The following is a 26,748-nucleotide window of genomic DNA, read 5'->3' on the forward strand; positions in this document are numbered from 1 at the left end:
TCAGCAAGCGTCAGCGAGAGCCTTGTGTACCTGTCTATGCGCTTTGATATCACTGCATCAACAGAGCTGTTTACGGGAGTGGCCGTCGCCCCTACACCTGCGCTTTGCAGTTTCATGAGGTCAAATGGAGAAGAGTTAGCTGCAGCTTTAGTTCGTCATGGGGCTACGTGGTCCTGACGCACGGTGTAAAATATGAAATCACCGATGGGCTTCCTTACCATAAAGCTGTGGAAGTCCTGATATCAAAACTGTTCTGAACTTTTTAATGTTAATCACAATTCCATGTTGAACACTTCAGTGTGATCTTTTTTTTCGTAACGTATATAAGCTGCTTTCTACGTTTTGTGACATGGTGCGTGAATGGGTATCAACGTATGTGTCTCAACATATAATAAATAGAACCCAACAGGCGAATGGTGCAGTAGAGAAATAATTTATCACACATGCCCCGTAAAGTGCTTGCGTAAAAACCATCATTCCAAGCGTAATGATGATGCGTTTTTATTCTGGCGACAAAGTTTTATCCTGACCAACTCTTTGAGTCTTTGATGGCGACTGGCCTTTGATGCTCGTTGAGGAAATCGGAACTGCTTCTGTACAGGCCGAAACGCAGGGGCCCCAAACCAAAAGAGCGAAAGCCATTAGTAGACGACGGCCTCACTCTTAGAACAGGTGAAGGTAGCTCAATTCCCAGGGTGGACTCCCTCCGTGCTCTCGGTATGACCATACAATCAAATGACTTCAATAACCTGATGGTTACGATCCTTGTCAGAAAAGCTGAGAATGTCATCAGATTGATAGGAAGAGGTGAAGAAATGGTAGACAAGGAATGGCAAGGAGGTTAACTAGTCCTGGGAAGCCGGTTTGCTACTCTAAACGACATAACACGAACCGAAAGAGGTAGAGAAAAGAGTGGAAAGAGAGAAAAAGATAACACATACCACAGCACGCACACAAACATGCAGTCAGTTTCATGTCCATCCTACTCGCGTGGTACAAGGCATTGCTGATACAGCCCCTTGTCCAAATTAGTTTTTCTAAGGAGCTTCTGGAGTTTCTTAGTCGCCTTCAGCTGCGATGTCCCTTCAAGAATACATTCAACCGACATTCGTCTATTGCCAGGAAACTCTACAACAGATGCCAGTGACTATCTCTGCACGTCCTATTCGTGTCAGTCACTCAGGATGTGGCGTTGCATCTCCTCACAATGACAAGCATTGAAAAGAACGTTGTCGGCCATCGGAATATGAAATTAGTAAAATTTGGTGAATACCACACCTAAAAATCCGCGATGAAGCCGTCTGCTATCGCTCCGATGGAGTCTAGCCAAGGAGCTTCAACAAAGAACACAGGCGGTGTTCATGACTGGTCTGGTTGGTCGGTATGATTGGTGATATGAAGGGTTTCCAACAGGCATCAGACACTTGGGAGACACAACCTCGTAAGACTGGTGCACGAATTCATGATGCATCATTTCACCTATGTTGCAGCCACGCGCAAGTGTATGAGGTCGGAGCGTGACACGCTCAAAATGTTAATCGTAAAGGTCGTCAAGACAGCTCTCGGGCTCCCCATGTACACAAGCTTGGAAAGGTTATTTCGCCTCCGCATGCACTACACACTTGAAGAAATAGCGGAGGCAAATAAGAGGGCCTTATCCGCCAGGCTATTCACCACGCGTTCAAGTATAAACATCCTGCGAGAGCAGGGGATTCCAAGGATAGGGATCACGTCTCGTTTCTGCAGCAATCCTCGTCAACAGCGAAAACAAATCAGCCTTGTCCACATTCTTCCAAGTGTCCACGTCGAGCATAACGAGCGTAGAAGACGGGCCGGTGCAAAGGCTCCACTAAAAACAAAGAACGCCGGGCCTGCACAGGTGGTGGTGGTAAAAAACATGTATTTCAGAAAAAGTCTACTAGAGAGTGCCGACGTGGCCCATCGGCGTGCTAGAGTGGCAAGACCCTATTCCGGGACGCCAGTGGAGCTGGAAGCTGCCCGCGCGCGCTCCACCAAGGAGCGTTGTGCAGCCAAGGTAGAGCAGCCGAGCAGGTGCTCCTCTTAAGCCTCTCTAGTTGGGATAGGAAAAGGGGATGAGAAAGGGACGGGATTAACTGGGCACGATGCTACGACGTGATATGTGTCGGCGAGGACATGACAGGTCGAGCAGGTGCCATTGATTTCCGGCAAAAAGTGCCTGGCGACCGCCGGACTGATAAAGGTGTTCGTCTGCAGGCGGCGTAGCAGTCGTTCGTCCGCTTTCTCCAAACCGCGTGCGGGGTCCGGGTAGAGGCGGCGCGAAGCCCGGTAATAAGCCAAAATTTCGCGAAAGCGCGTCAGGTTGGTATTGCCAGATTCCGTCTCGGGACATGGAGGGGCAACGGCCCGGACAGGAGAAGCGCGGGCAGTGGCATTTGCCGCCTCGTTGCCGGGCAGGCCCGAGTGGCCTGGGGTCCAGACTATACGAATGGGATGAGGGTTAAAGCGCCAAGAGGCTGCCTGTAGTAGGCTAGCCGCCAGCGGGGCAATGGAACCCTGAAGGTACTGAGAACAGGCCGAGCGCGAGTCCGTCAGGATGGTGCGTGAAGCAGGGTGAGAGGCGGCCAAAGCTATGGCAACCTCTTCAGCGTGCGTTACTGTGTCTGCTCGAAAGGAGAGGCCATCTACGTGTTTGCCCTCTGTAATCACGGCAGCCGTGAAGTGACCCGAGGGGGAGGGGCCCGAGACGTCCACGTAGAAAACACCAGGACGATTGGAGTGTCGCGTATGAAGGGCCGCGGCGCGTGCTAGTCTACGGCCATGATGGAGGTCGGGGTTCATATTATGGGGTAGAGGTTCCACCCATAGCTTTTGACGCCAGAGCTCTGGTACCGGCTCCAGAGGGTCTTGGTCAGATATCGCGTTAAGGCCAAGTCTGTGTAGAAGACGGCGCCCTGAAGGCGTCTGCGACAGTCGATTGATTTGGTTAACGCGATGAGCTTCGCGCATCTCTGCAAAGGTGTTGTGTACCCCCAGAGCCGTGAATCGGCTGTTGGAAGTTGCAATAGGTAGGTCCAGAGCGCGTTTGTATACTGAACGAAGAAGGACGTCCAGCTGGTGCTCGTGTCGACGACGCAGGCGAAGGTAAGGCAAGGCGTAGAGGACGCGACTGGTCACAAACGCGTGGGCCAATCGGAGGGACTGAGACCCGCGGAGGCCGCCGCGCTTGGTAGACACTCGCCGTATCATGCGGCTCACCTGTTCGCTGGTGCGTCTGAGGCCTGCTGTTGTGCCCTTTGGATCCAAAGACGATGTGAGGTGAAGGCCAAGAACCCGAATATTTTGCACTGACGGGACGGGCCCGGACGGAAGAAAAATTTGAGGCGGCGGTAGCGGAGAGACTGAAAGAAGAGCCGATTTAGCTGGAGAGCACTCCAGGCCGCATGAACCTGCGTAGGTGTCCACCAGAAGGGCAGCCTTTTGCAGGCGTTCTTCGATTTGCGCTAAGGAGCCGGTGTTGGTCCAGATTGTGATATCGTCCGCATATAGTGCGTGTTGTATTCCCTCGACCTCGCTTAGAAGAGACGGGAGGTTCATCATCGCCAGGTTAAAAAGCAGAGGAGACAGGACTGCCCCTTGAGGTGTACCCCGCGTGCCTAATAAGTAAGGGCCGTGTTCGGTAGAATTAAGGCGAATGAAGGCGGTGCGATGTGATAGAAAGGCGCGAATGTAGTTGAAAGTCTTCTGCCCGCAGTTTGTGGTAGACAGGTTAGTGAGTATAGTGCTGTGTTTGACGTTGTCGAACGCCCCGCGGAGATCGAGAGCGAGCACGGCTTTATCGTTATGGCGCATAGTAGTCGGCTCTATGATATCGTGTTGAAGCTGGAGCAGGACGTCCTGCGCCGACAGATGTGGGCGAAAGCCAAACATCGTGTCGGCAAAGGTCCTCCTGGCCTCCAAGTAGGCGGAAAGGCGTTCGCGAACCATGGTTTCCATGAGTTTGCCTGCGCAAGACGTAAGTGAGATGGGTCTCAGTGCCTCAATACTAATGGACTTTGCCGATTTGGGAATGAATGTCACGACCGATGTGGTCCATTCCGTTGGAAGCGGAGAACCGTCCCATATCGAATTTATAAGGTGGAGTAGCGAGAGGTGTGCTTGGTCGGGAAGATTTGCCAGGAGCGATACTGTGATTCCGTCGCGTCCAGGGGCCGTGCCCCGTCGCATTTTCGTGAGTGCAAATCGTAAATCAGAAAGTGTGTATGGGGCGTCGAGGTCGGTGTTCGGGGCGCCGAAATACGTATATGCTGGGCCTGCGGGATCAATTGTGCGGCAGATGTAGCGGTCACAAAGTTCTCGCGCGAGTTCATCCGTAGTGCCCTGAAAGGCATGCAGAACACGGTGGAGCTGGCGTTGCGTTTCTCCCTTGGTGGTGGAGGGATCGAGAAGGCTTCTAAAGAGTCGCCACGCACTCTTAGAGCTCATCTGCTTTGCAGCCTTCGAACAGGTGTCTGCCCAGTTAGCATCGGAAAGTTGTGCGGAGTATGCGGCCGCCTCTGCAGTGAGCGCCTCAATGCGAGCGCGAAGTTTCCGATTAAGTTTGTTGCGTTTCCAGCGCCTTATGAGCCCGCGGCGAGCGTGCCAAAGATGTAGGAGGTGTGGATCGATTGCAGGAGTCAAATTAGAGGTTGCAAGGGTGCGAGTGTTCGCTTGTTTCATATGAAGAGCGTATAATGCCCACGCTGCATATTCGGTCGAGGAGAGGCCGGCGGGGAATGGTTGCATTCTGAACCGAGTCCAATCGGTGAGACGGGCTTGGCCCCAGTGTAGGCGCATTTTCTGCCGCGGTGTGAACGAAATGCGGAGTAAAAAGTGATCGCTGCCTAGGGTTTCGCCTAAATTCTCCCATGTAGCATCGCGGATGTGACGGGTGAGGGAGAGGTCGGGGCTTGTGTCTCGCGTGACCGAGTTGCCGGAACGTGTGGGTTGTGCCGGATCGGTATGAAGCGTCAGGCTCAGCGAGGAAATGAGCTCCTTGAGCTCTCTGCCCCGGGCCTTCTCGTAGTGGTAACCCCAGTGAGGGCTAGGGGCATTTAAGTCCCCGACAATCACCAGTGGTTGTCGGGCCGCTATGCGCAGCGCCCGGTGGAAGAGATGCGCAAACGAAGCCCTTGCAAGGCGAGGGGGACAGTACACGTTTAATATATGTATTGATGGTTGGCCCCTCCGCTGAGATAGCACTGATATCATGCAGTAGTCGTAAGGAAGATCCAGATCGAGGTCAATCTGTACCGCCGTGTAAGCTTTATGCACGAGGAGGCATGTGGTGGTGCCGCCTACATAGGAGCAGTATCCAGAAAGGGATGGAGCAGGACCAGATTCTTGGAGCGCCAAGACGGCCGGCTGACAGCCAAGTGAGCTGAGGAAAAGGGAAAGATGTGAACGCTTTCGCCTGTTCCCGAAGCCTCCAGGGTTCCACTGTATGATCTCGAATTTAGACGCAATGTTTGAACGGGACGTACGATTGGTAGCCATCGTGACTGTCCTAGGTTTTATATTTGGTCCTCCATGTCCCGCTCGGAATCCTCAGAGGCAGGGAGGGGCACGGAGGCCGGATTGTCCGACGGCGGGGTGGTGGTAGCCACCTTACGACGACGCCGTGGAGCTGTACCCTCACTGCTCACCGAGCAGGAGCGGGAACGCGATGCCTTGGGTTGAAACTGGGTGATTGCCCAGGCTTGAATAGCCTGGGTAACCTCTACTACTATGCGTTGGACCGAGAAGCTGGTGAGGAGGTGATTAATCGAAGCTTCGACGCGCGTGAGGCGTTCCTCTACGCGCGGGGTGCGCTCTTCGCTAGGAAGAGTTTGGTTAGCGGGCAAGTGCCCCAGGAGCCTCAAGAGCTTCTGGAGTAGATGTGGCACCGGTTCCGAGTGCTGGAGTACAAATCGTTGCTTGAACCGGCGGTTTAATGGGAGTGGGCTTAGCGCCAGGACTAAGCTTGGATGTAGCTGGCGTAGCCGCCTGGACAGAGGAGGCAATACCGGATGGCCTTGCAGTGCACTGTTGTTGGGGTTGAAGTCGCTTATTTAAGAGTTCGAGTTGTTTAGTTAAAAGAGAATTTTGCTTTTGAAGTGCCGCAACTTGCTGGCGAAGGGCCGCAAGTTCGGGAGAAGGAGGATCGACAGAAGGGGGTGAGAGAGGCTTAGAAGCAGCTTTCCCTGCCCAACTGCTCACCTGAGGTACCACCGCTGGTGCTTCGAGCGGTGGGAATGCCTGAGTGTCGGCGTGGAGTGGTGGAGCCGACTGATGCAGGTTGGTGCCGCTGTCTGGCTGTGACGAACATGAGGTGGTCCCTCGAGCAGATGTTGAGGGCTGCTTGCGTTTCCGATATTTTCGATATTTTGCCGTGCAGCCACTGGTCCCAGTCTCATGGGCGCCGTGGCAGAGGAGGCACTTGGGGTGGCAGTCGTGGGCATTGAGACCTGCAGGTGCGGGGGTTCCACATTTGGCACACTGCGTTGGAGCGGGGTGAGGACACTGAGGTGGTCGATGGCCGATGGTACCGCACTTGGTGCAAACCGGGACCGTTTTCTTGTAGGCGCGGATGTACGTCGCCACGCAGTGGTAGAAGAGGAAGCGGGGTAACTTCGTGCCCTCGAAAGTCACCACCGCCGCCGCGGAATCTCCGAGTTTGCGGACCGCAAGGATAGTACCTCGAGGCCAATACAGTTCAGACTTTATCTTTTCCGGGCTTTCAGCAGGGTTTACATTGATGACGCCCTTGCATGTATCCCCTGGTGCCTTGGCGTGGCCTCGAACGGGCAGCTGCTGATCCCCCACTTGCAGCTGGAAGTCCCCGAGGAGTCGCTGTGCCATAGGCAAAACGGTGGTGCTACAGACCAAGATGTTCTGTTCCCAGATTGGCCACACTTGAATTTGCGTGGTAGTCTGGTCGCCGAGGTAGCTGCGGATGGCGTCGCCCGCGCGATCGGCCGGGACAAATGTGCGTAGCTCGCAGGGAACGCGAGGTTTAACTACTACGATGTAGTCGTCGCGAGAGAGGCGAGGAGTTTGACGCGGACGCCACTTGCGTTGCTTCGCTGGCTGCGAGGACGGAGCAGAGGTCGGCACACCACCGGAGGGATGGCGCGCCGGCGTTCCTTGCAAGGCTGGGGAATGGTGGCCCGCTGTGGCGTCTCGTTGTTGTTGAGACGCAGGCTTCGATTTCGCTTGCTTGCGTTGCCACAGTCTCACCATGTCGTCGAGGTATTCATCTTCTGATGGCATGGTGTTTTCGGAGGATGAAATCTCCATAGACAGCATTTGGCTTGAGGTAGGATCATAGCCCGTAACCACGTTAGCGGCCGCCATCGCCGGGCTGAGAGCCCTTAGCGAGGCGGCGTTGTAGCCGGGAGTGAAGGACGTCCCTCAAGTTGTCAAAACTGGACCCACCTGGACGAAGGTGTTGGCTTGGCGAAGCGGAGAACTTGGCGGTGACGATAAATCCAAGTTTCAGGGGTACCAAGGTGGATGTCCGCAGAAATAGCATAAAATCTACGGAGGCGATGTGGAGTGCGTCCGTCACCATCGAGCGCTCGCAGCGCCCCCCGCCTGCACAGGACGCACATCACTGTCACAGAGGAAGTTCGAAGAGCAGCCTTTCAGAACCTTTGCACAATACTCTTAGCGCTGCGCTATAAATAATCATATTTTTTTGTGTAGGAGCCTGCATTCACTATGCTATCCTTTGTCATTCTTCTGAGAAGCATGGTATCCGCTATACACTTGGAAGCAAGCTTGTGTCAATTGGTTTTGCAGTGTCTGACGACGATGAGGAATCATGTCTCAAGTGGGTATGCACCACAGTTTATAGATGAACAAGAACAATCTTTTGTACTGGGCTTGATCATCAGACGACGCACTGTTTACGCAATTCGCATTGTGTGACGCTTGGCTGTTCTTTTGATGCTCGAAAACGCCTAATTACTCATATGAGTGTGATTCTTTTTTTCGACATCAAACCTCCCTAATGCCAGTTTTACAGCAAAAGCTGCTATGAGATCACAACTCGAATCATGAGGCACCGTAGTTGTCGGCCACCGCCACCGCCGGTGTCCGTAACCAGATCACGCGAAATGAGAAAAAAAACCTAGCGCCAATGCAACAGTGCCGCTCAAACCCGGGTCCGCTGGGTGCCAGCCTAGTATTCTACCACTGACCTACGCCGGTGCTTGGGACTTGTTGGCGAACCAGGCAGGCTTGATGTCAGGAAAGCAATCGTGTTAATACGACTCGCAAAGAGTTTTGAAACAGGAAAGAACAACTAGTCGTCGCACAATCCTAATAGTGTAACGAGTGGTTCGTCCAATGTTTCAACCCATTACAAAAGCTTGTTCTTGTTCACCTATTAACTGTGGTGCATACCTACTTCAGGCATAATTCCTCACCATCGTCAGCCACTTTATTAACAGTTAACACAGACTTTCTTGCAAATGTTTAGCGCATACCACAAATCTCAGAAGCATGATGAAAAATAGCATAGCGAATGCCGCCCTACTACCAAGAAAACTTTATTGTTAGCGCCCTAGTTCGTATCAAGCAAGTACGCTTGCAATAGTTACCCAATGAGTGTGTAGAAAAAGCTCTGAAAAGGCCGCTTTTCTAGCTTTCGCTGTGACTGTACTGCGCCTTACGGCCAGTACTGGCATTATTCTAGAACGAGTTTCAAGTGTCGGCATTACTCAGTGGTAGAATACTGGGCTCAAATCCAGGCCCGGATTTGAATTCCATTGTGTCAACGTTTTTCCCCCCAATTTTTTGCAGTATAGAGTTACGGACACCGGTGGCGGTGGACAACTATGGCACCGCAAGTGACCTGTTTAAATCCCATAACAGCCTTCGCTGCAAAAAGGGCTCAGGAGCACCTCTGGGCCTGTTGCTTTGATGAAGCAGCCCAGCAGCCCCACCATGGTAGTCTAGTGGCTAAGGTACTCGGCTGCTGACCCGCAAGCCGCGGGATCAAATCCCGGCTGTGGCGGCTGCATTTCCAATGGAGACGGAAATGTTGTAGGCCGGTGTCCTCAGATTTTGGTGCACGTTGAAAAACCCCAGGTGGTCAAAATTTCCGGAGCCCTCCACTACAGCGTCTCTCATATTCATATGGTAGTTTTGGGACGTTAAGCCGCACAAAACAATCAATCGATCAGTATACGGAGCGGAAGGCGTATGCAGTAGTGAGCATCAAACACGAGGGCAGTATCACAAACTCGACAACAGTCTGGACGATGGTGGTTCAATTAGCAGATCAAGTGGCGATTGCGTTGGCCTTGATCGACAGCAGCAGGTCCACAATTTACAGCGAATCGAGATCGGCGGTAAAAGCATTTGACAAAGGCTAACTATTAGAACCGGCTTTGTGGATCCTTCGGGACGATGAGATCGAGCCACACACACTCGTTTGGCTCCCAGCACATTAAACGCATTGAAGGAGCGCCACAGAATCTCAACAAGTCAGTTCACATATCAGCGTGAGGACTAGCAAACCGCGTTGCTATAGGGGGGCGTGTCGATGACGTTTCGGAGTACCGAGACCCTTTCACCGTGTATACAACGAATGGACAAAACACTTTAACCCTGTGTGGAGACAATACCCTTCACTAAACAAAAACTAAGTAGATCTGCGGCCCTTACACTCAGGCTTTTTCAGGTCGAGACCCACCCTCAACCTACAGATATATCCCGAACTAGAACCAATACAAGTTCCTTCTGCGCTGATATTGCTAACTTGCAACTCATGTTCTGGTAGTGCCCCACGTTACACTCTGATGAAGTCATCACACGATAAAATGAAGAATACACGTGCTATTACCAGCTCTAGACTCGCAGATCAGTTGCGGGCAGTCCCGCACAACATCCGAGAGACTTCGTTTTTCTGTTTCGACGTGGCAGAAGCCCACAATTTGCTAAGGCGTGTTTCGGTGGACCCTAAAGTTCATACATCCATATATTCATTCATCCATTGTTTGTATTCAGTGTTAAAAGGAGGGTAGTGGGATATATTGAGTTTCTGTGACACATCCACGTTTTATTATAACGACCATTTTTGAGGAGACGGCCTGGTACATACCCGTAGGTGCCACAAATTACGTTTAGCCTCCATAGCGTGACTGTTTATCAAGACCCACTTCCAGCGTCCACCGAACGGAGACAAAATCTGCAGAAAACTTCCCTTAATTACCGTCTTATTTTTCTGATTACCAGCTATGTTCTCTCCAGCAGGCCCGTGAAGTGCCCTACAGAGCCTGCCGGTAGCGTCGTGGCAGTTGCCTACTGCATGCTAGGGCGCGCCTTGCAGGATCTTCATTGAGTTATTTCAATCAATCAGCCAAAATCAATCAATCAATCAATCCTACCAGCAATTTCAGTACCGGCATCGTCAACAAATTAAAACCGTATCAATGAAGACAGCGTTCTTTAAAAGGTTTACATAATTATGGAGAGTACAAATGCACTTGACTGACAATTGTAATGGAAAAGGCATTTTACATCATTCAGGCAGCTGTGACTGCAATTTTTGGCCATTCGCGGCAACAGTCTGCCCCTACGGCTACTTTATCACGCGTTCACTCTAAAGACCTTAACTTCATTGAGTGCTTTGGTTTCTTCCTAACGCTTCTCTGTCGCTTTTTGAAACTGGACGTGAAGCGTCAGCTCACCTCGTCTAGGGCGCGCTCCTGCAAGTCGTAGTAGTTGAGGCGTGGATCTGGGGTTAGCTTGAGTCCAGCCTGATGGCAGAGTTCCTGCTGCAGCATCTGGCAGCCCCCCTTGCCGTAGTTGAAGGCGCGACACGTGGGAACCTTGAGACAGGCTGCGAAGCACCACGTGACACTCTCGATGCCATCCACGGTGTCAGTGCCCTGTAGCAAGGCGCGGCCGCGGCGGAACTCTGAGATGGCCCAACGCGCCGTTGGTATCACCTTGGACGCCGTCGCCTGCGGTTTTATGTTAACAGAGAACCATCATTGTGTCGGTATAATATGGGAACAGTTATTCTACTCGCACTGGAGATATTTATTTTTACAGTGAGCACGCGTGCGTGTCTACGTGTGCATGAACTCCAGCGCAAGGAAGAGACGAGGGGAGAGAATGCGATATTTAGGAACCGTTCAAGTCAACTATATTAACTTACAGCATCAACGAATGCACTTAAAGCTCAAACTCAGCGCTAATCATGCGTATTATTTAGCAATGCCTTTTGTACATTCATAAAGGCGTGGGAACGCCATTCTTCCAGAGACGGATGTCTAGGTTGAGATCCATATGTGAAAATTGCAAATTTCACGCAGCAACCTTATTCACTATGGTGCTTTTTTAGTATTGGCAACCTCGAATGTGTCTACCTGTGTCGAACTAGATTGGCTCCTCATTAATCTACTGTTTCTCACTTACAGGCTTAAGGCCTATGTGAACCATAAATCTCTCAGTTTTCCCCTAAATTTTTTATCTCTTTTTGTGACGAACATCTGTGATTATGGCGTCCCATGTGACAATTGACACATCGCACAACATGCCTGATTTTGCCTATAGCACGGCAACCTTTCGCCTCGTCTGGACAGGCCTGAAAGATAGAAATAGGTCGCTCACCGCCATGCACAATTGAACTTTTGTCTTGAAAGTCATACTAACGTGCGACAATCACTTCCCATAATGACTATAAAACAGTTGTTTCGTATTCAAATATTAATCCAAAAGCGTTGCACGCGTATCATTTGTTTGTCGCTCTGCGCTCGTACTTGATCGGCCCACCAGCTATTGTATTGTAAAAAACAACCTTAACACTTACAGAAATTCGTAGGCCCTAAAAATTTATGTGTAGCAGTTGGCCATACAAAACCCAATGAGTGTTAGTTACGCTGCGCTGTAACATAAAGTTATTTTACCTGAAATGCCAACCACCATTCCCGTACTTTATATCTCAGCGCTAGCTCAGTGATTGGCTTCATATGCGTCAGTTTCTGCAGTTCCTTCTTCAAGTCTTGGCGGATTCGAGACCCCACCAGTTTATGATCGTCGCGCCGCACCTTGTCAAGCGCTGCCGCATCCTTCACGATTTCTGGGTATGTACTCAATGTAAAGTCTATTTCATTTTTGCTTTAGCCCTTTCGGCTCCTGCATATTCATTGACAATTCACTCGTTTTCGGTGGAAGATATTGCCACGCGTTCCATTTCCCCAGTTTTGTTATCGTGCCAAACACTACACCATTCTCAGTACAAACCGCGCCTGCAGTTTTCGAGAAGGTTCCGGACTGTAGTAGATCATTTCGATAAGACCACGCCCACTGTGCGAACGGTACAGATTGTTCTGGAACCTACGCCACCGCCAGCGCTAACGCTAGAACATTCCACGGCAAGAGTATAAATGCTGACGCGCTTCGCCGCTTGTCAGTAGTTGATCAACAGCCGACGCTGCGTTCGCCGCTATAAGTCCAAGGCTGTTACTGTAGTCCGACTATTGGTTTACTGGACACAGGTTCGCCCAAATAAACAATTTATTATTCAACACGCAGTGTGCTCCATTCGTCCACGTCACGATCCCGTGACATCTGGTGGAGGTGCTGCTTCTTTGATGTTCCGGACGCCCCCTTCAAGCCGCGACCCCAGCCCAAGCGGCAAAGAAGACACGGACGCTAACCCTGAACAGCGAACAAGCCGCCGGCAGAGGGGACTACAACCAGAGTACGGGCCCCTTCTTGAATCAGCCAGACAGACCCGGATCCCGACATCAACTACTGCAACCATGACCGCCCCTGTGCAGCCTGCCCCACTCCTGCTCCGACAACCCAAAGAGCCGCCAACTTTCCGCGGTTCACCACTGGAAGACCCAGAAAGCTGGATCGAACGGTTCGACCGCGTCGCCGCCTTCAATGACTGGACAGACGATGACAAGCTCCGGCATGTGTATTTCGCCTTAGAAGATGCTGCTCGGACCTGGTGCGAGAATCAAGAGCGAAGCCTTACAACGTGGGACGTTTTTCGCGCCAGCTTCCTCACCACTTTCGCAAGTGTGGTGCGTAAAGTGAAGGCCGCAGCTCTTCTCGAAACCCACTGCAGATGCCAAACGAAAACGTGGCGCTATTCACAGAAGATTTGATTAAACTTTTCCGCCACGCTGACTCCGACATGTCTGAGGAGAAGAAGGTCCGTCTGCTCATGCGAGCAGTAAAGCAGGAACTCTTCGTCGGGCTGATCAGAAACCCGCCAAAGACGGTCGCCGAATTCAATTCAGAAGCAACTACAATAGAGAAGACGCTCGAGATGCGCACGCGGCAATATACCCCTAGCTTCTTGTCTACAAGCTACGCCGGAATTCAAGGGCTTGGAACCACTGACTTGCGTGAGACGATCCGAGCGATCGTGCAAGAGGAGCTGCGAAAATTACTTCCTTCAGCGCAGCCTCACGTGCGATCCATCGCGGACGTCGTACGCCAGGAGATCCAGCAATCTCTGGGCATTCCTCAGTCTCAAGAGCCTCAGCTACAAGCCATGAGCTATGCTGCTGCAGCCTGCCGCCACGCCCCTTCTCAACGCGCACGCCTAAATGCTGCCCCATCGCACTTCCGTCGCCAGACGCCACCGCCGCCACCACCCCAACTGACGTCCTACCGTTCGCCAGTGGCCCAGCGCAGTGCACCGAGGAAGACTGACGTCTGGCGCAGCCCTGACCACCGCCCGCTCTGCTACCACTGCGGCGAGGCCGGACACAATTACCGCCATTGCCAGTACCGACAGATGGGACTGCGTGGCTTCGCCATCAATGCACCGCGTCCACAGCCAGGAGAACGGCCACGTGACATCACCGACTACCTGACAGGAACTCAATGGACACCACGAAGTCCTCCCCGTTCGCTGTCGCCCAGCCGCCGCATGTCACCGCACCCGCGGCAGTACTCTGGCCCAACGCGGGACCGGTCTCCTAGCCCGTATCCGGGAAACTAAGGGCAGCAACCGATGGAGGTGCGGTTGCTGTGCGACGAACTACCGAAGATCCGACGATGACGACGCCGCCGCGACGGAGCTTTCCGAACTCAACGCCAACCAGGCAAAGCCCTGACGGCAAAAGCTCACTTACCGAAGGTGGCTTGACGACGCAACATGGAAGCAGCAGAACACGCGGACGCAGCCATGACCCGACGCCACGGCCTAACTGTAATGCGAGACGGCGAACTAGTGACCTCGACGTTCTTATCCACGGCCACAGTGTGACCACTCTCGTCTATACTGGAGCTGACTATTCCGTCATCAGTGGGTCGTTCGCCGCGAAGTTAAAGAAAGTTAGGACAGCTTGGGAAGGCCCTGAGATCCGCACAGCCGAAGGTCATCTCGTAACGCCTGCAGGAATCTGCACAGCGAGAGTCACCATTACCAGCCGTATTTATCCTACAGACTTCGTAGTCCTACAGCGTTGCTCGAGAGATGTCATCCTTGGCATGGACTTCTTATGGCTCCATGGTGCTGTCATCAACCTAAAAACAAAGTCGATAACGTTATCCGCCGAAGAAGCACTACCGCCGCGCACGCCGTCAGGAAACCATGCCTTGAATGTGCTGGAAGAACAAGTCACCATTCCGCATCGCTCAAGCGTCATTATTTTAGTCGGCGCTCCTAAATCACCTGACTTGGAAGGTGTCGTTGAAGGCCGTCAGCATCTGTTGGTCACCCGAAATATTTGCGTCGCAAGAGGAATTGCAGAGCTGCGGGGAGCACAAAGCAACGATTATGCTCAAGAATTTCAGCAATGAGTACAAGCATGTGAACAAAGGAACAAGGGTCGCATACATCGAAGAAATTGTCGAAGCCACCAGTGCTTTCGCCCTCGCCGATTTGGCGGAACCTGCTCAGAGGAACCAAGCCCCTCCCATAGCTTTCGATGTCAATCCCAGACTTCCGAACCGTAAGCAAGAATTGCTTAAGGCCTTGCTCCTGCAATACGAAGATTGGTTTTCGTCGTCATCAAAAATTCGGCAGACCCCGATCACGAAACATCGCATCATAACCGAAGAAAATGCCAGACCACTCCGTCAGAGTCTGTACAGGGTTTCGACGCGAGAACGTGAGGCCATGAAGAGACAAGTTGATGAAATGCTGCGGAATGACATATGCAGCCATCCAAGAGTCCATGGGCATCCCCCGTGGTGTTAGTGAAGAAAAAGAATGGGACCCTACGTTTCTGCGTCGATTATCGCTGCCTGAACAAAATCACAAGAAAGGACGTGTATCCTCTACCACGAATAGACGACGCACTTGATCGGCTCCGTAACGCCAAGTACTTTTCGTCAATGGACCTCAAGACTGGCTATTGACAAATCGAAGTCAACGAAGAGACCAAGAGAAGACAGCGTTTATAACACCGGACGGCCTCTTCGAGTTGAAGGTGACGCCCTTCGGTCTTTGCTCAGCGCCTACAACTTTTCAACGCGTTATGGATACAGCAGTGGCAGGATTCATGTGGCAGACTTGCCTTGTGTACTTGGACGACCTTGTTGTGTTTTCCTCGAGTTTCGAAGAGCATCTTCGGCGCCTTGAAGCTGTACTTCAAGCCTTCAAGACGTCCGGACTCACACTGAAGCCAGAAAAGTGCAGAGGAGCTCTTGTTTCCTGGGAACGTTATTAGGAAGTCTGGAGTTCGTCCCGATCTACGGAAAACAGCCGCCATCGCCGACTTCCCGCCGTCCACTGACTAGAAGGCGGTGCGCCGATTTCTGGGCCTGTGTGCCTATTAGAGGCGGTTTGTAAAAAACTTCGCCCGCATCGCGGATCCTCTCACTAACCTTACCAAGGCCGACGTGGAGTTCAAGTGGGAAACGCCACAGGAACACGCTTTCCCGGAGCTTAAACACCGCCTCCAGACGCCTGCGTTACTTGCCCATTTCGACGAATTCGCCGAGACAGAAATACACACTGACGCAAGCAGCGTAGGTCTTGGCGCCGTTCTTGTGCAGAGGGCTGGCAGACTTGAAAGGGTTATTAGTTACGCCAGCCGATCGCTACCCAAAGCTGAAACTTATTATTCCACAACAGAAAAAGAGTGCCTCGCCATCATCTGGGCTACGTCGAAATTTCGCCCCTACCTGTACGGCAGGCCCTTCAAAGTTGTGAGCGACCACCACGCCTTGTGTTGGCTTGCCACCTTGAAGGACCCTTCAGGTCGCCTCGCACTATGGAGCCTGAGACTTCAAGAATATGACATTTCTGTCATTTACAAGTCTGGCGAGAAACACTCCGACGCTGACTGTCTCTCTCGTGCGCCTGTCGACCAACCACCACCCGACGACCCGGATGTCGACTACTTCTTAGGAACGATAACTACCGACGACTTTGCTGAACGACAGCGGGCCGACCCGGAACTTAAGGCCTTAATAGAATACCTCGAAAGCAGGACCGTCGAAGTCCCGAAGGTATTCAGGCGCACACTTGCGTCGTTCTTCCTGCGAAACGGTCTTCTACAAAAGAAAAACTTTTCACCGCTTCGAGCTAAGTACCTCCTTGTGGTGCCTTCAGCTCTGCGACCAGAACTCCTGCAGGCCCTGCATGACGATCCCACGGCAGGGCACCTCGGTGTTTGTCGCACGATCGCGGGGATACAAGAAAGGTACTACTGGCCAAGTCTTACCACCGACGTCACTCGTTATGTGAGGGCATGTCGGGACTGTCAACGATGCAAGACGCCACCGACAAGGCCGGCGGGACATCTGCAGCCAATTAACCACCTTGCCGCCCTTTCCAGCAGATTGGTATGGACCTACTGGGGCTGTTCCCGACGTCGGCTTTCGGAAACACGTGGATCTTGGTAGGTATCGACTACCTCACCCGCTACGCCAAGACAAAAGCCCTTCCCAAAGGCAGTGCATCCAAAGTAGCTATGGTCTTCGTCGATAATATCGTCCTACGTCATGACGCCCCGGAGTTCCTATCACCGACAGAGGAACGGCATTTACTGCCAACTTAACTCAAGCGATCTTGGCATACAGCCAGACAAACCACCACCGGACGACAGCGTACCACCCACAGACCAACGGCCTCACCCAGCGGCTTAACAAGACGATCGCCGACATGCTGGCAATGTACGTCGATGTCGAACACTAGACGTGGGACGCCATTCTTCCGTACGTGACCTTCGCGTACAACACGGCAGTGCAGGAGACGACGCAGATATCTCCATACAAATTGTTCTACGGAAGGAGCCCGGCAACGACGCTGGATGCCACGTTACCCAACGTCACCGATGAAGAAAACCTCGATGTGAGTGAGTGCCTTCAACGCGCCGAAGAAGCCCGACAACTCACGCGTCTTTATATCAAGAATCAGCAGACGACCGACAGCCGCGGTTACAATCTTCGACGACGCTTCGTGGAATACCAGCTCGATGAACGTGTTTGGGTGTGGACGCCGATACGCCGACGTGGACTAAGTGAAAAGCTTCTGCGACGGTACTTCGGACCATACAGGGTGATTCGACGTCTCGCTCACTTGATTACGAGGTTGTCCCCAACGGCATCACGAACTCTCAACGACGCCGATCGCGACCTGAAGTCATCCATGTCGCATGCCTCAAGCCGTTTCATGCGCGTTAACAAACTGAAACAGTGTTTTTTGTATTATATTGTATCGCAATTTATTCATTGTACTTTCTTGCATTATTGTTGTACCTTCATCTTTAGTTAAAGCTTCGGAACGTTGCCTTTTTCAGAGGGGGGCAATGCCACGCGTTTCATTTCCCAAGTTTTGTTATCGTCCCAAAACACTACACAATTCTCAGCGCAAACCGTGTCTGCAGTTTTCGAGAAGCTTCCGGACTGTAGTAGATCATTTCGATAAGATCACGCCCACTCTGCGAACGGTACAGATTATTCTACAACCTACGCCACCGCCAGCGCTAACGCTAGAACATTCCACGGCAAGAGTATAAATGGTGACGCGCTTCGCCGCTTGTCAGTAGTTGATCGACGGCCGACGCTGCATTTGCCGCTATCAGTCCAAGGCTGCTACTGTAGTCCGACTTTCGGTTTACTGGGCACAGGTTCGCCCAAATAAACAATTTATTATTCGACGCGCAGTGTGCTCCATTCGTCCACGTCACGATCCTGTGACAATATTGAAGATATGTAACTTATTGCGTTTTGCAAATTCTACTAATGACTCCACCATGGCATTTTCAGTACCGACGCGATATTCCATTATAGACTTGTCTGCAGCCTGCTACTTCTATATACCTTGGCATTGAAGTCTTCCATCAATAAAAAAGTGAATAACGCGTTCGGTGCTCTAGCCACTTTAATAAAAAAAGTTGTTTTAACTCACTTAATGGTAATTCCACGTTTTCATAGATTTTAATTAGTACGCCAACATGGCTGGATATAGTGCCGTAGGCCTGTATGACCGTCATCTTGTATCTATTATTACGTTTAATTACAATACCTGGTACCCTTTCATCAATGCTATAGTATTACTGCATATTATCAGCTATATTTATGTGGATCAGAAACCCCACCCCCCGTTTTCTCGTGTCAGCCAAGCCACCATAGCAACGGACCTGCCCACGTTGTAGCAATGTATAGGCATCATCTGTCCTCCTGACCTCACTGAGCCTCATTACATCTCATTTAACGCCTTCTACTTCCTAAAGTATCACAGCTAGACTTGCCTTACTATGACGATAGTTATAGCGCAAGAACAGAACCACGGCAAAGAGACACGAAGGGCACGCCGATCTGTTCTCGCGCTATACCTATCGTCATGTCATACCACCTAGCCCAAGCTGCCACACGTCTAAGTTGCCTTACCAGATAAGCTTGTAGCGTTAGCGTTGAAAAGTTCAGGTTCTAAGTACAAGAATTGAGTATCACTTTTTAAGAATAATATATTAGTGTTCGTTAGACGACGACGAAGTGTTTTTTGGCCAAACGCTGCTTTTTTCGTTTGGTGTTTTTTTTGTGAATTTACACATTATCCGGGGGTCATCGCTATCCTGTGGACAGCGATGGATCCAGGCCCCACAGTACACAACCAGGACTTGGCGTCACCTTCGACGTCAACCTCAAGGAAGCGCAACAGCCGGGAGGAAAACAGTGCCAGTGACAGCGTTGAACTGTACACTGCGAGTAGTGAAGACAGCGACGAAGATATCATTCCTGCAGTGAAGCGTAAAGCTAAAAGGAGAATGGTCGGCGCGTCTTCGCCAGCTGGCGCCTCTGCCGTGAAGGCTGCATGCAGTTCTAAACGCAATACCGTACTTTTTGTTCCTGTCGACTTTTCGATCAACCTGAAGAACAAAAGGAGGCAAGTGATATCAGCGCGTCTCGAAGCTATCGTGCCTAATGAGATAAAGGGTATTGGACTCAACCCACGGAAGAGTACATTGGCCATAGACGTTGAGCACCCGGCTGCGCTATATACCTTGCGAACTGTCGGAGAGCTTGAAGGCATCAATCTCAGTGCTTACATTCCGCGGAATAGTAACACGACGAAGGGCGTCATTTATGACGTTGATGTTTCCATACCGTACGCAGACCTTCCTGTGCTGATAAAGCCAGCTACTGAGGCAACGGACATATTGCAAGTATACCAGCTTGTCAAATCCCACTGCATCAAGTTGACCTTCAGAGGTGATTGCATCCTATCACATGTAAAATTTGGTCGCTTTCATCGCGTTGTCCGACCATACATCCCAAGGCCACTACAGTGCCACGACTGTCTAAAACTGGGTCATGTTAGTGCTGTGTGTAACAGCAAGCAAGCATGCCCACGTTGCGCCGGACACTACAAAGCAGAGGATTGCCAAGCAACTCTCCGAAAATGCTGCAACTGCAACGAGAATCCCGAGACCTCATCGAAAGACGGCTTAGTACTCAAGAAGGAGAGGGGAATTCTGAGACAAATGGCGAAAGACGAATTCTCACGAAAGCACGCGGTAACGTTTGTTCAACGATGGCGTTCCCGTCGATGGCGGTGCTCGAAGAAAAGAAAAACAGTCCTGTGCTGAAAGCGCCTTCACTTACGCCGCCACCACCGCCATGACCACAGCGACCTCCCCGGCCCCCGCCACCAGGTGGAGTACGTGCAGACCTGCCGGAAGACACTGTGGCGCAACAGAGAACATCTGTATCTGACTGGCCCACTTTACCACGGGTACACGTGTCTACAGAACCACAACTTCGACAGTCAACAACGAATATGCCCTCAGCAGGCAGTCTATCTGCCCAAGAGGTACAAGTTTTTTTCTGTATTAAGGTCGTTAATGAGTATTATTCGCACTCGCTTTGCTAGTCTACAGATCCCTGCCGCTAAATGCGCGCTGCAAGTCTTGGACACACTAGAACCAATTCTTGCTGGACTTCAGTAACAAGGTGGCGCACCATAGACCACATCAGCCTTTCCGAGAAAACGTCAAGCCTGCTTCCATAATTCAGTTTAACGCCAGAGGTCTACAGTCAAGAATGTCGAATTTCAGACAGTTCATTTTCGAGAACAAGTTTCCCATCATCGTTATTTGTGAACCGTACTTTTCAAAAATACCTCGACTGTCAGGCTGTGAATCGGTCGTTTTTTCATCGTGCATTGAGCAAAGTCAAGTTGCTGTGTACATCAGTAAAGAAGTCGCTTATATTCGCCAAAGAGTAGAGTCTCACAATGGAAATCACTACGTGTGTCAATATCTTAAAAAGAAAAAGTTGTCGTTTAACGCTGATAGGCGCTTATATAGCGCCATCAAGTCGACTAGATCAACAGATATTAAATTTGTGGCAAAGCCTACGAACAGTGGGTCGTCCTCTCCAGCGCCGACTAGTGGGTCGCCCTTTTCATAAGAAGAAGAGCAGCTCATGCAGAGAATCGGTCCCCGCATTGAAAGCTCGAAGTCTTAATTACTAAATTTCGATGTCGTGTCCCCCACCCTTAAACCTGTACCTACACAGAGCTGGTCAGACAACATCACCCCTCTGCGCATTCTGCGGAGAAATGGAATCACTAGATCATTATTTTTTGTATTGTCGCGGCTACGCTATACTTCGAAAAAGGTTACTAGTTATGCCGTTTCTGAAAATAGGCGTTAGATTGACGGCGGAAACGGCGCTAAGCTTTGGTGCCTCAGTTTTGGGACATTGCCACAGGGATGCTTTGAATGCCGTTTGCGATTATGTTCAGGCAACCAAGCGCATACCTTTGTGATCTTTAATCAAAAAATTATTATTTATTACTCCCCAGGGCAGAGTGAAGTAAACGCAGCTGAGTGGTAATCATAACACCTCGAATCTCAAAATTGCTCAACTTGACTTTTTATTTTTTTTTCTCGTTTGCTCTTTTTTTGTTGTTTTTTTACAATAGTCTTATTATAATACGAATTCCTTACATATAGTTAAAATGATCACAGTAAAACTGCACTACACTTTTTTGGCCAATCCCCCTGAGTGGGTATGAGCCATCATCCCAGAAAACAAACAAACAAACAAACAAACAAACTGTTCTTCTGAGAAGAAGAAGAACGCGCTTCGAGTTCCGAGACAACGTGGATTAAGATTAAATGAATTGGCCGATTCCTTAGCACGAGTCGCACTTGATGGGCCAGTTTTGTTCATACTGCTATGTTGGATATATCACGGCAATAAGATATCGAAAATCAGCAATCTCCACTGATGCGATAGAAAAAGTAACTACATAGACAGAATATAACCACCTCATGTTTCCATGGCAACCCCACTGGAGCCAGTCCAGAAAACTCAATGTCTTAATTACTAAATTTCGATGTCGTGTTCTCCCCCTAATCCTGTATCTACACAGAGCTGGTCAGACAACATCACCCCTCTGTGCTTTCTGCGGAGAAATGGAATCACTAGATCATTATTTTTTGTATTGTCGCTGCTACGCTATACTTCGAAAAAGGTTACTAGTTATGCCATTTCTGAAAATAGGCGTTAGATTGACGGCGGAAACGGCGCTAAGCTTTATTGCCTCAGTTTTGGGATATTGCCACAGGGATGCTTTCAATGCCGTTTGCGATTATATTCAGGCAAACAAGCGTATACCTTTGTGATCTTCAATCAAAAAATTATTATTTATTACTCCCCAGGGCAGAGTGAAGTAAACGCAGCTAAGTGGTAATCAAAACACCTCAAATCTCAAAATTGCTCAACTTAACTTTTTTTTTCGTTTGCTCTTTATATGTTGTTTTTTACATTAGTCTTATTATAATACCAATTCATTACACATAGTCAAAATGATCACAGAAAAACTGCACTACACTTTCTTGGCCAATCCGTCTAAGTGGGTATGAGCCATCATCCCTGGGAAACAAACAAACAAACTAAACGAAGGAAACAATGCTGGAGCTGGTCCCTTCGATCTCTTTTGGACGGTGGTTTGGCTGAGTTTTGGGTGAATTTGACCTGTTGAAACTAGCTGACGTTGCATATTACTTCTTTAAGCAATTGAATCAGTGCTAATGTCTAATTTGTCTCCTGGCCAAGGGCGCAGCCCTTGGTGAGCCTCTCTGCCTAATGATGAATTGCGATTGAAATATTTTTCCGCAGTGGTGTTGGCAGCATCCCTGTTGCGCTGGTGCCCTCGAGTGATCAATTTATTAGACTCAACAACCCGAAGGCGCTCCAGGTGGAGTTGCAGGCCATGACGCCGCACTTTCAGCTGATAAGTGATGTTCGTCAGTTCGGAAGAGGTGGTTTGGTATGCAGATCGTTAGATCATTCGTGCGTTTCTGGCATCCTAAAATGCAAGACCTTTGCTTCGGACCCGGTGAGTGCATTTATCCCGCCTCATTTAGCGTGCGCTAAGGGAATTGTACGAGGAGTCGGCTCTAGATTAACGTCCGCTGAGACTCTGGGAAGGCTGTCTGATGCTGGGGTCATAGCTGTGTACCGATGCAACCGATTAGTTAATGGTGAGAAAGTCCCCACTGTGTCGGTTATTGCTACCTTTGCCGGCACTTCCTGTCCATCCAAGTTGAAAATATGGCTGCTCATTTTCAGAGTCGAACGTCTCGCTTCTTGTCCTCTCCAATGTCACAACTGTTGGCGGTTTGGTCACAGTGCAGGGGGCTGTAAATCAAATTCACGTTGCCACATCTGTGGCGATACCCGTCCATCGAAGGAGTGCAACGCCAAAACTGAAAAGTGCTGCCTCTGTGCAGGAAATCACGCAGCCGATTACCTGAACTGCACCGCAAGGTCCAATGAATACGCAACTCCCAGAAATCATGGACAGACGTCGTTGCTTGCGGCGAGATTCAATGACACTTGTGAAGGATAGGGCCTTTGGATATGCCGGAGTCGCGTCGAGGCACAAACAACTAAGTGAGACGAAGACTCTGAATCTTATTGAGGCTGCAGTAGAAAAGGCGATGTCGAAAGCGCTGGAAAACATAGTTACGAGTGTAAGTGAGTGCATATCTCAAGAGTTTTGCTCACAGATGACACAGCTAGCTTCTGCAGTAGCAGTACCAATAGCCAAGTCCGCACCTTGTGCAGTGAAAGAGATACCGAATTCAGCCCCACAGCGGCAATCCTGAGAGGAGAAAACCCCAATTTTGTCCATACCTTCTACGTCAACCCACGCGGAGGATCAGAATGAAATGGACGTATACCAAGATTTCAGGCGTCAGGAGCGCACTGGATATCCTGTAATATCTCCTTGCCCAAACACAAAACCTAAAAAGGGCAGCAAAAATCCCAGTGAACTTATTAAGGAGAGTATTTTAGAAGCTGCCATTGCTGAAGTGTTTCGCTCGTCAACATAGATACCTTGAAAGTAGTACAGTGCAATTGTAGGTCTTTGATTTCTGCTTCTACTGACTTAATTTGCTTAATTAATCAGTTATATCCGGATATAATCTTATTACAAGAAACCTGGCTTAACCATGTTAGGAATTATCATTTAAACACTTTTAGAGCATTTCGGTTAGACCGTCCATCACTAGGAGGTGGTCTGATTATACTAGTCTCGAATAAATTTTGCCGCACAGCGAGCATAGCTTTTCAGCTTACGTCCACAGACAGTGAAATTTTGGCAACAGACCTCTGTCTGCCAGGGCCCCGCCCTTTCTCACTTATAAACGCATATTTTCCAACGGGTTTGCATAATACTCAACAATTAGATACTGCCTTAGCTAATTGCAAGAATGATTTCCTTCTGACTGGTGATTTCAACTCACATCATGTTTCATGGGGATTTCGAACAGACCCTTCTGGTACTCTTCTGTGGAATCGGATGATTAAGAAAAACCTTTCCTGCCTAAATCATAGACAGTCTACATTTATTCAAGAAACGCTGCATGGAAAAGACTTATATGTAGTCAGAGTCCGAAAAATTGGAAGGATTATCAGTTCATTGCGGCAACATATAAACGCATTGTATCGCGAGCGAAAGAGCAATATGACCAAGAACATTACGAGTACCTGTCTAAATCAAATAACAAACGTGCTTTATTCAATTTCCTTCGTGGTAGGAAGAAGATTCCTATACCAGGAAACGTTGACTCAGTAGTTCACACCTCACAGGAACTACAGGAATTATTGAATCAATTAGCTGAACAATTAGAAAACATGTTCTGAACGCATCCTCCTAATTCGGTTTACACAACAACCATCTGTGACTACACAGAAATAACGACTTCCGAATTAAATCAGGCTATGAAAAGATTGCCAAATGCAGCACCAGGCCCGATGGAATAACAAATACAATGCTAAAAATACTACACAGGGAATATCCGAATGATCTGTTAGGTCTCGTCAATTATTCTTTTAGAAGAGCATGGATTCCTTCTGAATGGAAGATTGCGAAAATTATAGCATTGCTCAAGAAACAGGGGGCAGGCTATAATTTAGGCAACATACGACCGAAAGCATTAACAGCTAATGCAGTAAAACTTATTGAAAGGGTACTTCATGGTCGTATAATTAGGTTTATTAACGAGAAACAACTGTTGAGTTCCTCCAAAATTTGCTTTAGATCTGGATATTTCATATGGCAAGCACTTGTAGATATTTAAAGTCGTATTCATATTGCCCGTCACAAAAAGCAGTTTGTGGCTTTAGTAACGCTAGACATATGTAAAGCATACGATAGTGGAGAGCATTCTATCTTGAGTAATCAGTTATGGAGTCATGGACTTCCACCTTATATAGTAGCTTGGGTGACGGAATTTTTAAGTAGAACAGAATTATATTGTTATCAAGGCGGTTTCTCTTCCTGTAAGCACAAGCAAACCCGAGGTGTACCTCAGGGGTCAGTACTTTCTCCGGTATTATTCAACATATTGCTTAGTATCATCCCCGTTCATCCAGATGTGAAAACCTATGTTTATGCCGATGACATTGCTTTCTTTGCTATGACACATGACTTTCACTGTCTCTACACTATCTTGCAAGCATATCTAAATGAAATAGAACATTGGCTGGATGGATTTATGTTAAACCTGAATACTGGTAAATTTGCTATTCTCGTTTTTTCTATCAAAGATCCCGTGCACATATCTATTAATTATAAGCTTCAAGATATCCCACAAGTACAATCATTGCAATATCTTGGAGTTATGTATAATGAACATCTAAATTGGCGCCCTCACATTGAATACATCGCGACAAAAGCAGTACGCGTGATGGGCGTATTACGGAGCTTGAGCAATTCTAGATCAGGTATGAGAAGAAAGGCACTTTTGATTATATATAAAATGTATGCCCGACCTGTGTTAGAGTTTGGCTGCGTTCTTTTTTCTGGTGCACCAGCCTACAAACTTTGGCCGCTCATTCTATTGGAAAGAGAGGCTTTACGGCTCTGCTTAGGACTTTCAAAGTATACTGCAAATGCAGTGTTATACCTTGAAGCACGAATGTCAACCTTATTATGTCGCTTTAACATTTTTACTGTGCAGACCTTTTACGACTATATGAAGCACCGTTTAACTCTGAACATATTATTTGTATTTCCAATCCTGACCTATTCTTCTCTGTGCATTGGCCTAGATTTCACAAACCACAAATAGTATTTGTTCAATCGTTACTTGAGCCTCTAAACGTACAACTTCTTGATCTGATTCCTTTAACTGAGCAACAAATTTCTCCAGGAATTGTTTACCATGCTATCTTCCCAACTCACGCAAAGCTATTACCTACAGGCATTTTAAATGGTTTATTGCAGGATCATTTAAGTACTCTGCCAACAAATGTCATCATAGCAACGGACGCATCTCAATCACATGAAAAATCAGGCGTATGAATATATTGCCCCGCACTTGATTGGTAACTTTCACTTCGCTTACCAGATTTTTTTCCTGTCTTTCTGGCTGAATTCATGGCAATAATGTTAGCTTTGCGAAAGGTAAATATTTCCATTCCAGCCGTAGCAGTCATAACTGATTCATTATCAGTGTGCTCTTCTCTGTCCGCATCTGGTCGCTCACCCATACTGAAACTTTTTAAATCATTGGTTCCCTGTCATCTCCGTAGCATTCATTTAATCTGGACACCAGGGCACAAAGGTTTGTTGTTAAACGAAATAGCTGATTCTTTTCCGAAGGCATCGCTTTCGACACCAATTATTCCTATTTTCCCTCATACAGTATACATTACGGTGGCGCAATTTCGCACACCTAAAATCAGGCAAAAATTATCAGACCCTGCACTGACGGCTTCCTCAGAGTACAACCACTTGTTATATCCCTGGCGCAGTGACCTGTCTAATTCAAGGATGATGGAAGTTGTCAG

At 49.2% G+C, this 26,748-nt stretch overlaps 1 protein-coding gene across 1 annotated transcript in view; it reads right to left on the reverse strand.

Moving 5' to 3' along the window:
- The window catches only part of LOC119172928 (uncharacterized), an 83,318-nt gene that overhangs the window by 38,134 nt on the left and 18,436 nt on the right, over positions 1 to 26,748 (reverse strand). The window contains exon 2 of the mRNA XM_037424070.2: positions 10,698 to 10,973. Within this exon, the coding sequence (XP_037279967.2) occupies positions 10,698 to 10,973 (276 nt within the window). The remainder of the gene's footprint in view (positions 1 to 10,697; positions 10,974 to 26,748) is intronic.

The sequence above is a fragment of the Rhipicephalus microplus genome, chromosome 4, assembly GCF_043290135.1.
Source record: "Rhipicephalus microplus isolate Deutch F79 chromosome 4, USDA_Rmic, whole genome shotgun sequence".
Taxonomy (NCBI): domain Eukaryota; kingdom Metazoa; phylum Arthropoda; class Arachnida; order Ixodida; family Ixodidae; genus Rhipicephalus; species Rhipicephalus microplus.